The sequence below is a fragment of the Budorcas taxicolor genome, chromosome 15, assembly GCF_023091745.1.
Source record: "Budorcas taxicolor isolate Tak-1 chromosome 15, Takin1.1, whole genome shotgun sequence".
NCBI classification, from domain to species: domain Eukaryota; kingdom Metazoa; phylum Chordata; class Mammalia; order Artiodactyla; family Bovidae; genus Budorcas; species Budorcas taxicolor.
Genome location: NC_068924.1, coordinates 76,167,152 through 76,181,554, shown reverse-complemented (window position 1 = coordinate 76,181,554; position 14,403 = coordinate 76,167,152). Strand labels below are relative to the sequence as shown.

Genomic DNA, 14,403 nt, shown 5'->3' with positions numbered 1-14,403 from the left:
TCACTCTGACACATTGACATGGCCAGACTGTATTTTTTAAATCTAAGAAAGGACCTCCTGACTTCGACTGAAGAATGATGATCATGAAACATTCCATCCCTTCCAGTTGCAATTATTACTGAATCTTAGATTTGGAATGTGTCCAAGACTGATTCTTGCTTAATTAATTCAGTGGGATTTTCCACAAAGTTTTTAAAGGACATCTATATGTAAAGATATTAATAGGCCAAATCACATAATTCATGTCAGAAAAGTGCAACATGGGAAAAAAATAGTATTTTAGATCTCTATCAGACCACTGCCAATCAAGAATAAAATATCAACCCAGTCATTCTGCTTCTGTGAACTTACTTGTTGTGTATTTCCCCACCTGCAATAGCGAGATTTTCTTTACTTTTATTTAATACTCAATTTAATCACCATAAAATTTGGTTACAAATATAAAAATTATATCAAAAAACACAATTAAATATATTAAAATTGTAGATATAAAGCTAATAATTTCAACAATTAGTAATTTTTTTAAAAAGTAGGCCACCTCTGTAATGTCAGCAACTGTACAATGAGAGAGGACACAGCAATTAATAAAACTGGGCTAAAATCATGTAAAATTTCTTTTTCTTGCATTCCTTTATTATTTTCTCATAAAGTAAGACAATAAAGAAAGACACTAATTGTAGTTGTACTCATGGTTTGTAATATAAGAAATAGAGTACTGGATAGAAAATAAGAGGAAGAATTCTACTGTGGGTAATGTAATAAGAGACGGTCTTTCTTAAAAAGTGATGCTTAATTAACCTTCAATTAAAATAAATAAATTTATATTAAAAAAATAAAAATTTTAAAAAGGAAAGGAAATAGCTACCATCAGAAGCACTGTTACAGAAAGCAAAACTAAATAAAAATTAATCACAAAATTATCTCACTTCAGAAAACAGAAGCTATACTTAGGAAAATCTAAAATTTCCACAGGAATTTTTATGTCAGTACTATGTTACAAAAGACTTGTGAGAGCGTGACCATTTGTCTTCTTCAAGATTTTAATGTGGAAGTTTTAAAGCTTTAATGTTGAAGAAGATGCTAACAATGGCTCTGTCACATGTGGACTTGGTATGCCGAGGTACATTCTTGTTCGTGGCATCGTGCAGGAGACAGGGATCAAGATCACCCACAAGAAAAAGAAACGCAAAAAAGCGAAATGGCTGTCTGAGGAGGCCTTACGAATAGCTGTGAAAAGAAGGGAAACAAAAGGCAAAGGAGAAAAGGAAAGATATTCCCATTGGAATGCAGAGTTCCAAAGAACAGCAAGCAGAGATAAGAAAGCCTTCCTCAGTGATCAGTGCAAAGAAATAGAGGAAAACAACAGAATGGGAAAGACTAGAGATCTCTTCATGAAAATTAGAGATACCAAGGGAACATTTCATGCAAAGATGGGCTCCATAAAGGACAGAAATGGTATGGACCTAACAGAAGCAGAAGATATTAAGAAGAGGTGGCAAGAATACACAGAAGAACTGTACAAAAAAGATCTTCACGACCTGGATAATCACGATGGTGTGATCACTCACCTAGAGCCAGATATCTTGGAATGTGAAGTCAAGTGGGCCTTAGAAAGCATCACTACGAACAAAGCTAGTGGAGGTGATGGAATTCCAGTGGAGCTATTTCAAATCCTGAAAGATGATGCTGTGAAAGTGTTGCACTCAATATGTCAGCAAATTTGGAAAACTCAGCAGTGGCCACAGGACTGGAAAAGGTCAGTTTTCATTCCAATCCCAAAGAAAGGCAATGCCAAAGAATGCTCAAACTACCGCACAATTACACTCATCTCACATGCTAGTAAAGTAATGCTCAAAATTCTCCAAGCCAGGCTTCAACAATACATGAACCGTGAACTTCCAGATGTTCAAGCTGGTTTTTGAAAGGGTAGACGAACCAGAGATCAAATTGCCAACATCTGCTGGATCATCAAAAAAGCAAGAGAGCTCCAGAAAAAGATCTATTTCTGCCTTATTGACTATGCCAAAGCCTTTAACTGCATGATCACAATAAACTGGGGAAAATTCTGAAAGAGATGGGAATACCAGACCACCTGACCTGCCTCTTGAGAAATCTGCATGCAGGTCAGCAAGCAGCAGTTAGAACTGGACAAGGAACAACATACTAGTTCCAAAAAGGGAAAGGAGTACATCAAGGCTGTATATTGTCACTGTGCTTAGTTAACTTATATGTAAGTACATCATGAAAAACGCTGGGCTGGATGAAGCACAAGCTGTAATCAAGATTGCCAGGGGAAATATCAATAACCTCAGATACACAGATGATACCACTCTTATGGCAGAAAGAGAGGAAGAACTAAGGAGCCTCTTGATGAAAGTGAAAGAGGAGAGTGAAAAAGTTGGCTTAAAGCTCAACATTCAGGAAACTAAGCATCTGATTCCATCACTTCATGGCAAATAGATGGGGAAACAGTGGAAGATTTATTTTGGGGGGCTCCAAAATCACTGCAGATGGTGATCACAGCCATGAAATTAAAAGATGCTTACTCCTTGGAAGAAAAGTTATGACCCACCTAGAAAGCATATTAAAAAGCAGAGACATTACTTTGCCAACAAATTCCATCTAGTCAAGGCTATGGTTTTTCCAGTAGTCATGTATGGATGTGAGTGTTGGACTATAAAGAAAGCTGAGTGCTGAAGAATTGATGCTTTTGAACTATGGTGTTGGAGAAGACTCTTTAGAGTCCCTTGGACTGCAAAGAGATGCAACCAGTTCATCCTAAAGGAGATCAGTCCTGAATATTCATTGGAAGGATTGATATTGAAGCTGAAACTACAGTATTTGGGCCACCTGATGTGAAGAACTGACTCACTGGAGAAGACCCTGATGCTGGGAAAGATTAAAGTCAGGAGAAGGGGACAACAGAGGATGAGATGGGTGGATGGCATCGCCAACTCGATGGACGTGAGTTTGAGTGAGCTCTGGGAGTTGGTGATGGTCAGGGAAATCTGGTGTACTGCAGTCCATCGCGTCATGACTGAGCAACTGAACTGAACTAAACGGACATTCCTTCTATTTCCAACTTGCTGAGAGTTGTTTATGAAAAGATGTTTAGTTTTCATATGATCATGATCAAACCGAGGAGAAATTAAGAAAATAATTTCACTTACAAAGCACCAAAAAGAACAAAATATTAAGAGCAAACTTAACCAATGAGACAAAATTCTTGTAAACTGAAAATCACAAAATGTTACTCAAAGTATTTATAGAACACACACATATGTGGAAAAACATTTATGAACTATAATATTTAATAGTATTTAGATGTTAATATTACTTCAAGTGATCTAAAGATTCAGGACATTCCTTATCAAAACTCCAAAAATGTTTTTTGCAGAAGTAAAAAAATTCATGATAAAATTCATATGGAATATTAAGGACTTCAAAATTGCCAAAACAATTTTGAAAAGGGAGAAAGTTGGAGGTCTCATAATTCCTGATTCTAAAACATACTACAAAGCTACAGTAATCACAGCACTAGCATTGGGATAAAGATGGACAACAGACTAATGGAGTAAAAAGAGTCTAGAAATAAACTTTTGTATACGTCCTAGATAATTTTCAACTGCTGAGAGTATTTTATGGAAAAAAGATATAATATGACATTAAGTGAAAAAAAAGGCAGTCACCAAAAAACAAATCTTGTATGATTCCACATGAAAGTGAAAGTGAAGTCATTCAGTCGTGTCCAACTCTTTGCGACCCCATGGACTATAGCCCACCAGACTCCTCCATCCATGGGCTTCTCTAGGCAAGAGTACTGGAGTGGGGTGCCATTCCCTTCTCCAGGGGATATTCCCGACCCAGGGATCAAATCCAGGTCTCCCGTATTGCAGGCAGACACTTTAACCTCTGAGCCACCTAATAATTAAATCATAAATCAAAAATAGAATGTTGGTTGCCCACAGGTCAGTGATGGAAAATGGAGAATTTTGTTTAATGGTTTTAGAATTCAGTTTGAGTAGTTGGAAAAGTTCTGGATATAGACAGTGGTAATATTTGCATAACAATGAGAACTAACTTAATGCCACTTTAAAATGATTAAAGATATGAATTTTATTATGTATATTCAGCCATAATTTAAGAAGTAAATTTATGAACTAAGGTGACCTCATTAATTGATTTTTGATAGAAACATAGCATACAGCATGATAGCCCAAAGTATAGGCTAATATCACTGGCTTCAGATACATCTGGGTAATTTAAGAGGTAAATATGTCAATACAGTGACAAAACTACTAAAGTAAAATTGTTGTTTTTAAATTTTTATTTTAGTTTGGAGCGTGCATGGTTGCATGCTCGGTGGTTTCAGTCATGTCCCACTCTTTGTAAATCTGTAGACTGTTGCCCGCCAGACTCCTCTGTCCATGGGATTTTCCTGATAAGGATATTGGATTGGGGATGCCGTGCCCTCCTCCGTGGGATGTTCCCAATCCAGAGATCCAGCCCTCATCTCCTGTAGCTGTTGCATTGCAGGTGGATTCTTTACCACAGAGCCACTGGGTAAGCCCATATTAGAGTGTTTAACAATGTGCTGGTCTCAGGTCTACAGCAAAGTTTGAGTAGGGTTCCACATGCTGTCCAGTAGGACTTGTTATAATCTATGTCAAACATGTGGTGACTTAGTTGCTAAGTTGTGTCCAGCTCTTGGGATACCATGGACTGCAGCCCACGAGGCTCCTCTGTCCATGGGATTCTCCAGGCAAGAATACTGGAGTGGTTTGCCATTTCCTTCTCCAGGGGGTCTTCCCAACTCAGGGATGGAACCTGGGGCTCCTGCACTGTAGGCAGATTCTCTACAGATTGAGCTACCAGATGTATTTGGGGCTTCTCTGGTGGCTCAGTGGTAAAGAAACCACCTGCAATGCAGAAGACACAGGAGATGTGGGTTCCATCACTGAGTTGAGAATATTCCCTGGAGGAGGATGGCATGGCAACTCACTCCAATATTCTTGCCTGGAAAATCCTATGGACAGAGGAGCCTGATGGGCTACAGTCAATGGGGTCATAGAGTCGGACATGACAGACGTGACCGAGCATGAGCAGGAGTGTATATTTATCACCTTTAAATCTCTTTGTAATCAATTCAACAAAGTACCCACATGAGCTAACACTTTCACGATAGGCTAGGCATTGTTCTAAGTCAGGATGCATCACAAAACAAAGACAAAAAGAAGAAGAAGGCGGGGAGCAAGAAGGAAATGAAACCCAAACTATTTTGGAGTTTGAAAATCAGATTTTAGATGCAAGTTAGCAAACATATTTCAAGGATTTTTGTGCCCCTCCAGACTAGTGCAAATTGCCTGCTTTTGCAGGGGAAAGAGGGGATTTTATGATATGAAACTTTCCTCCCTACAAAGCAGTGGGAATACACACTACAGATTGTATTTCAGTTCCACACTGCAAACAGAGATGCCCGAGTGACTGATGAAACACTGATTGGAAATAGTTTACCCTCCAAGGAACAGAGAATAATTCATGCTACATGGATGAGTGACGACTTAAATAGAAACTGTAATACTTGAGATAAACGAATATGTTTGTATTTCAAAAGAATAAAATCTCTAGAACTGTATCTTAATGGCTTCTCTCTTTTTTGATTGTTAACTAGATTTTATTCATTGTTTTGTTTGTTTGTTTTTTGTTTTTGGTTGTGCCATGTGGCTTATGGGATCCTAGTTCATTTACCAGGGACTGAAACCCTGACCCTTGTCAATGAAACCAGGTAGTCAAAACCACTGGACTGCAGGAAATTCCCGAATACTAATTCTGATAGAAATTAAAGTTCAACTGACAGTTAAGCAATACATAAATCTAAATAGTCTTTATAATGGTAAATAATGCTCAGCCTGGATCTTTCCTCTGAGTGCCTATATTTCAAAACCAACATAATTTTGATAAGTGGTGTTCAGTTGTCCCCAATCATAAACTTGTATTTTCTCTTTTCCATTTTAAAGAAAAACTCATTGTATATTGTTATAGACTCACTTTTTCATTCCAGAAATTCCTCAGAACAATTTCACCTCTAAATTACTGAGTGTACAAGCTTAAGAAATGTAGCAAAGAAGTTATCACCATCTGAAAGATAGCCAGGACTTGGGAACATACACACAAATAAGCAAACACAAAGGCTAAGATGACCAGAGTGATGTGAGAGACACAGGTGGGGAGGACTTCGCCTCTCCCTCCAACAGGTAAGTCTCCAGGGAGCACAAGAGGACCACACAGGAGACCTTCAACGGAAAACATTCAACAGGCAGATGGACCCACTGCTGGTAGCAACAGAGACCAAGCGTGTGAGCATCCCTGCAGACAAGTTTCAATAAAGAATTTGTCACACATTAACTGTCCATGACATTGGAACCACAGACAGGCAGCTGCACTGTGAAGAGAATCTGGGTGGTTCCAAGGACAAAACCTCTAGCTCGTGTTACTTGAAAGAGGGAGCCACATCTCTTTCATTCATGATGGTTTCACAGCACAGGGTTTTGCAGATGGCCACATAGTGCTTATTGTAATCATGATGGGCAGAATGATCTCAGCAGAGACAAAAGATGTTCAGCAAAGATTTGAGTCCTGCACTGACTGAAAGAGAAGGGGGTTTTTTTGTTTTTTGTTTTTGTTTTGTTTTGTTTTTACAGCAGTGTTAGCCAGCATTTTAGGTGTCATAGCTGAAAAACAACAGAGATCTATAAGGGCTAAGAAAGCGATCTACAAGAAACACAAACAGGAACTCTACCCAAGTTTACAAGAGGTGACTTTTTGACTAAAGATGTGTATTATGGCACCTAAATAACAGTGTTTCAAACTCTTCCTAATTTCACCTTCCTAAGGTGCTGACTCGATGGACATGAGTCTGAGTGAACTCGGGAGTTGGTGATGGACAGGGAGGCCTGGCGTGCTGCAATTCATGGGGTCACAAAGAGTCGGACACGACTGAGCGACTGAACTGAACTGAACTGAACTGAACTGAACTGAAGGTGAATCTTATTGAAAGTAGTGCCTGAACATTGTTTTGTGACTAGCCTCTTTTAAATTTCTTTTCACTTAATTTTAGTTTTAGTTTTAAACTATATCATTTATTTTATTTACATAAATTTATCATTAATTTTTAATAATTTTGAAATAGAAATATGTAAGTCTAAGCATATTTGTGAGAAACAATAGAAATGAGAGACTGCTAGTCTCCTCACAGATCAAAATATGTCACATATTATGGCAATTATGTGTCAACCTGCACATGAATAAAGAGATTAGTGAAATGAAAGAGTGTCAAATTATGTCCAAATATATGGGGATTTCAGGATATAGTATTCATGATTTCAAATAATGACCAAAAGATAATCAACCTGAAATTGAATGGTTCTATGAAGACCTACAAGACCTTTTAGAACTAACACCAAAAAAAGATGTCCTTTTCATTATAGGGGACTGGAATGCAAAAGTAGGAAGTCAAGGAACACCTGGAGTGACAGGCAAATTTGGCCTTGGAATGCGGAATGAAGCAGGGCAAAGACTAACAGAGTTTTGCCAAGAAAATGCACTGGTCATAGAAAACACCCTCTTCCAACAACACAAGAGAAGACTCTACACATGGACATCACCAGATGGCCAACACTGAAATCAGATTGATTATATTCTTTGCAGCCAAAGATGGAGAAGCTCTATACAGTCAACAAAAGCAAGACCAGGAGCTGACTGTGGCTCAGATCATGAACTCCTTATTGCCAAATTCAGGCTTAAATTGAAGAAAGTAGGTAAAACCACAAGATCATACAGGTATGACCTAAATCAAATCCCTTATGATTATACAGTGGAAGTGAGAAATAAATTTAAGGGCCTAGATCTGATAGATAGAGTGCCTGATGAACTATGGAATGAGGTTCGTGACATTGTAAAGGAGACAGGGATCAAGACCATCCCCATGGAAAAGAAATGCAAAAAAACAAAATGGCTGTCTGAGGAGGCCAACAAATAGCTGTGAAAAGAAGAGAAGTGAAAAGCAAAGGAGAAAATGAAAGATATAAGCATCTGAATGCAGAGTTCAAAAGAATAGCAAGGAGAGATAAGAAAGACTTCCTCAGCAATCAATGCAAAGAAATAGAGGAAAACAACAGAATGGGAAAGACTAGAGATCTCTTCAAGAAAATTAGAGATACCAAGGGAACATTTCATGCAAAATGGGCTCAATAAAGGACAGAAATGCTATGGACCTAACAGAAGCAGAAGATATTAAGAAGAGGTGGCAAGAATACACAGAAGAACTGTACAAAAAAGATCTTCATGACCCGGATAACCACGATGGTGTGATCACTCATCTAGAGCCAGACATCCTGGAATGTGAAGTCAAGTGGGCCTTAGAAAGCATCACTACGAACAAAGCTAGTGGACATGATGGAATTCCGGTTAAACTGTTTCAAATCCTGAAAGATGATGCTGTTAAAGTGCTGCACTCAATATGCCAGCAAATTTAGAAAACTCAGCAGTGGCCACAGGACTGGAAAAGGGCAGTTTTCATTCCAATCCTAAAGAAAGGCAATGCCAAAGAATGCTCAAACTACCGCACAATTGCACTCATCTCACATGCTAGTAAAGTAATGCTCAAAATTCTCCAAGCCAGGCTTCAGCAATACATGAACCGTGAACTTCCTGATGTTCAGGCTGGTTTTAGAAAAGGCAGAGGAACCAGAGATCAAATTACCAACATCCGCTGGATCATGGAAAAAGCAAGAGAGTTCCAGAAAAACATCTATTTCTGCTTTATTGACTATGCCAAAGCCTTTGGCTGTGTGGATCACAATAAACTGTGGAAAATTCTGAAAGAGATGGGAATACCAGACCACCTGACTTGCCTCTGGAGAAATCTGTATGCAGGTCGGGAAGCAAGAGTTAGAACTGGACGTGGAACAACAGACTGGTGCCAAATAGGAAAAGGAGTACGTCAGGGCTGTATATTGTCACCCTGCTTATTTAACTTGTATGCAGAGTACATCATGAGAAACGCTGGGACTGGAAGAAACACAAGCTGGAATCAAGATTGCGGGAGAAATATCAATAACCTCAGATATGCAGATGACACCACCCTTATGGCAGAAAGTGAAGAGGAACTAAAAAGCCTCTTGATGAAAGTGAAAGAGAAGAGTGAAAAAGTTGACTTAAAAAAACATCCAGAAAACTAAGATCATGGCCTCTGGTCCCATCACTTCATGGGAAATAGATGGGGAAACAGTGGAAACAGTGTCAGACTTTATATTTGGGGGCTCCAAAATCACTGCAGATGGTGACTGCAGCCATGAAATTAAAAGACGTTTACTCCTTGGAAGAAAAGTTATGACCAACCTAGATAGAATATTCAAAAGCAGAGACACTACTTTGCCGACTAAGGTCCATCTAGTCAAGGCTATGGTTTTTCCAGTAGTCATGCATGGATGTGAGAATTGGACTGTAAAGAAGGCTGAGCACCAAAGAATGGATGCTTTTGAAGTGTGATGTTGGAGAAGACTCTTCAGAGTCCTTTGGACTGCAAGGAGATCCAACAAGTCCATTCTGAATAAGATCAGCCCTGGGATTTCTTTGGAAGGAATGATGCTAAAGCTGAAACTTCAGTACTTTGGCCACCTCATGCAAAGAGTTGACTCATTGGAAAAGACTCTGATGCTGGGAGGGATTGGGGGCAGGAGGAGAAGGGGACGACAGAGGATGAGATGGCTGAATGGCATCACTGACTCGATGGACGTGAGTCTGAGTGAACTCCGGGAGTTGGTGATGGACAGGAAGGCCTGGCATGCTGCAATTCATGGGGTTGCATAGAGTCAGACACGACTGAGTGACTGAACTGAACTGAACAGAACTGAATGAAGCGACTTAGCAGCAGCAGCATTTTAAACTATATTATTTATCTTATTTATATCAATTTATTATTTTATTTGTAATAAATTGGAACAGAGATACACAAGCCTAGGCATACCTCTGAAAAAGAATAGTAATGAGGGACTGCTAGTCTCTTTACTTATCAAAATGTGTTATATATCATAGCAATTATATTATGTGCCAATCTCTCACATGACTAAAGAGACCCTTGAAAAAGAATAGTCATCCCAGTGCACCAGCCCCAGGCATCCTGTATCCTGCATCAAAACTAGACTGGGGGAAAAAAAAAGAATAGAGTCTTGAATTAGACCCAAATACATTGGACTTCAGGATACAATATTCAGGATTATAAATCAATGGCAAAAGTATATTTACATGAATATTTAAAAGAAACCTAAAATTTGGAGAAACAACAAAAAACTCAATCCATATTTTTCTCCAATAGCAAAATTAATTCAAGACAAATCAAAAGTTTCCATATGATATCAAAAATATTTTAAAAATAAAATACTAAAAAAGAATTGAAGAATTGTCACAAGTGAAAAGAGAAAATTCTTCATAAGCAATATACAAAAAACCTGAGTATAAAGTATAAAAATATTACATGCAAAAAGCACTCTACATAGGATAAAAATTTAAGAACATATAACCAGAAAATATATATACAATGTAAAAGAGATCATTTCTTTAATATATAATCTCATAAAAATCAAAAATTGAATGCAATAAAGACATACATATAAAATGTCTACCAAAATATAAATACAACTCAAGTTAAATGTATTGAATAATGACCAGCTAAATTATATAAAAAGGGTAGCAAAGTATAAAAATAACTTTAATCAGTTGTTTTAAATATTTATCAGGTACTGGTCTTGAAAGTATGGACAAATGAATTCTCACCGCCAGTGGACAACACTGTAGTTGTTATACAACCTCCAGAAAAAGTAGTTTGTCAATAACTATCAATATCAACATTTTAAATGTGTATGTTACCTGATCATTGATTCAAATGTCAAATCAACAATTTTATGCCTAGGTAATCATATTTGCACATATTCGAAAACATATATTTATTTGAAAGCTGCTTATCATAAAGAAGTTTAAAAGCACATGAAAAGGAATGGGCATATGAATTTTAATATAAATTTATAAGAAGTATTGTGAAACATGAGAAAAGTTAAGGGATATGTTTGAGCTGGCATTGAAATATCTTTAAGATGTGGCATAGTAAAAGCAAGTGTGATATATATAGAAAAAGCAAATATATATGGCAAATACACTGGCATTTGCAAAGATTTTTATTGGATGAAAATTAAGAAATAAAAATTGGATTCTTCCTCTTAGAGTGAAGATTGGAAAATATTGAGAGAAGAGGGAGAAATTTGTTTGACACTTCACCCCATATTATTTGGTTTTATTTATGTTGTTTATTATTATCTATTTACTTCAATTTTCTTATGAACACTAACAGTATTAAAGTAAAACATGTGTGTATAATGCAACTGAAATATACTAACAAATGGACTTATATACAATTAAATATTTTACATTGTAAAAATTAAAGTTTATGTAAATTACAAGAAACAAAAATTATCTTGTCTCTGAAAAAAAGTAAAAAAGCTAAATGCATAAATTGACTAAAAATCAGTGTTACTATATAATGCTTTTCCCACTTAATCATTATTTATTATTAAGTCCTTACCATATAGCCATTTCACATTTCTAGGTACAGTGATAAAGAAGTAATTATGGACCTTACATTCTAGTATGGAGGAAACTGTTATTAATAGCACAGCTGTATAATTGTAATCTTTAATTGCAATGATCATAAACTCGTTGAAGACAGAGAATCTTTTCTTTTTAAAGAAAAAAATTTAAATTAGAATCGAATTTTAAAATGACTTCTGTATTCTAAGGATATGGAACCTGTTGTCAAATGACTCCCTTCATGGTAGATGATGCACTTATTTAATATGAGATATGAAATTAAAAGACGCTTACTCCTTGGAAGGAAAGTTATGATCAACCTAGATAGCATATTCAAAAGCAGAGACATTACTTTGCCGACTAAGGTCCATCTAGTCAAGGCTATGGTTTTTCCCGTGGTCATGTATGGATGTGAGAGTTGGACTGTAAAGAAGGCTGAGCGCTGCAGAATTGATGCGTTTGAACTGTGGTGTTGGAGAAGACTCTTGAGAGTCCCTTGGACTGCAAGGAGATCCAACAAGTCCATTCTGAAGGAGATCAGCCCTGGGATTTCTTTGGAAGAAATGATGCTAAAGCTGAAACTCCAGTATTTTGGCCACGTCGTGCAAAGAGTTGACTCATTGGAAAAGACTCTGATGCTGGGAGGGATTGGGGGCAGGAGGAGAAGGGGACGACAGAGGATGAGATGGCTGAATGGCATCACTGACTCGATGGACGTGAGTCTGAGTGAACTCTGGGAGTTGGTGATGGACAGGGAGGCCTGGCGTGCTGTGATTCATGGGGTCACAAAGAGTCGGACACGACTGAGTGACTGAACTGAACTGATGATGTTCCTTCTCCAGAGCTTCTTCACAGCATTAGTCAACTCAGAATTTCTTAGACTGTAGGTTAGTGGGTTCAGCATGGGGGTTATGACTGTGAAAAACACGCTCAATAATTTGTCAACAGGGAACGTCCTAGCAGGTCTTACATACATGAAAATACAGGGAACAAAGAAGCAGACAACCACAGTGATATGGGAACCACAGGTCTGGAGGGCTTTCCGCCTCCCTTCCTGACTCAGGTTCTTCAGAGAGTGCAGGATGACTCCATAGGAGACAAGCAAGAGCAGAAACACTATAGTGCAGATCAGTCCTCCATTGGCCACAACTAAGATGCCAATGACATAGGTGTCAGTACAGACGAGTTTCAATAAGGGGAACATGTCACACATAAAGTGATCAATGACATTGGGGCCACAGAATGGGAGCCCATAAATAGTGCTAAGTTGAATTACTGAGTGCAGAAAACCTCCAACCCAGGACATCACCAGCAACCCAACACACACCCTCTGCCTCATGACAACCAAGTAATGCAAGGGCTTACAGATGGCCACATAGCGGTCATATGCCATTACCAGCAGAAGGAAGACCCCTGATCCAGCAAAAAGGTGCTCTGCAAACAGCTGGATCATGCAAGATTCAAAGGATATGGTTTTTTCCCCAAATAACAACTCTGAAATCAATCTGGGAGTAATAGAAGTGGAGTAAGTGACATCCATACATGATAAGCTAGCAAGAAAAAGGTACATCGGTGAGTTCAGGGTCTCACTGACAGTTATAGTCACTATAATAAGAAGGTTGCCCACCAGAGTGAAAAGGTAGATGAATAGGAACAAAACAGAAAGGACATTCCGCGCCTTTGGATTCTGTGTAAGGTCCAGAAGGACAAAGTAGGTTACATTATTTCCTGATTCCATCTAAACTGTACAGGAGCTGACTTCACATATTAAAGCAGTTTACCTAAGAAAAGCAAGGTGGGGTGGGGGGGACACTTAATGGGGAAAAGGTGCTCAAATGTTTAAGAATAGTTTTTTATTCATTCATTGGAAGAACATGTATAGAACATCCATTTGTATCTAATGTGTCATAGACATTTTGATTAATTGAATAAGGCATAGTTTTTTGTTTATTTGTTTGTTTTAACCTCAGTAATATGACACAGAATGAAAAAGTAAGCAATTCCAGACACATGTATTAAGTTCCATTAAATTCACACAGTGCTGAAGAGTCATAATATAGGAATATATCAAATGAGTATCACAGAAGACTTTCAAGAGGAAGCAGTACTTGCGCTGAGTGTATAAAATAATTGAAAGTATAAAGAAATAGGAAGAGAAAGCCATGAAAAGGTATAGCATTTATAGACACAAAGTATAATATATGAGACACACTTAAGGTAATACATGTAATCAATGGGTAGATGACTGTGTGAGTAGAAGATCCTTGTCCTGAATTGTCTCTAACCTCACTGACACTTCTTAGGTCTCTAGGTGCATATTTCCCTTTTCTGACCAATAAGTTAGACTGCAGCAGTCTAATTTTGCATCTCCAATCCCTAAATTTCAAATGTTTATTTGCAACATCTCTAATTTTGATATCAAATTGAATATCAATTTACTATTTGTAAAACTAACTTCTGAATTTTCCACAATAAACATGAGCATTTTCTAAACAAAATTTAAAGAGGCATTCCTTATTTATCTCATTAAATACTATAATTTTCCATGTTATTGTTCAGAGACAAAATTTTAGTGTTCTTTACTCATTCATTACTCTCATAAAATTTAAATAAATCCTACTAACTCTACTTTCAAAATATATCACAGATTTGATCATTCCCTACTTAATTTCTTCTAGGTCCACCATAATAGCCTCCTACTAAGTCTCTCCACATTTATATTGGCCTCAAAAACCAGTTCTCCTGAAGCAGCTCAAACTGTCC

At 37.6% G+C, this 14,403-nt stretch overlaps 1 protein-coding gene across 1 annotated transcript; it reads right to left on the bottom strand.

Annotated features, from left to right (window-relative positions):
* Positions 1-7,282: 7,282 nt before the first annotated feature.
* Positions 7,283-13,378, bottom strand: LOC128059947 (olfactory receptor 4A47-like). Its single transcript, XM_052652190.1, has 2 exons — positions 12,458-13,378; positions 7,283-7,294 (listed from the first exon to the last, which is right to left on the bottom strand). The coding sequence occupies exons 1-2, from the start codon at positions 13,376-13,378 to the stop codon at positions 7,283-7,285; spliced, it is 933 nt and encodes a 310-aa protein (XP_052508150.1).
* Positions 13,379-14,403: the final 1,025 nt, after the last annotated feature.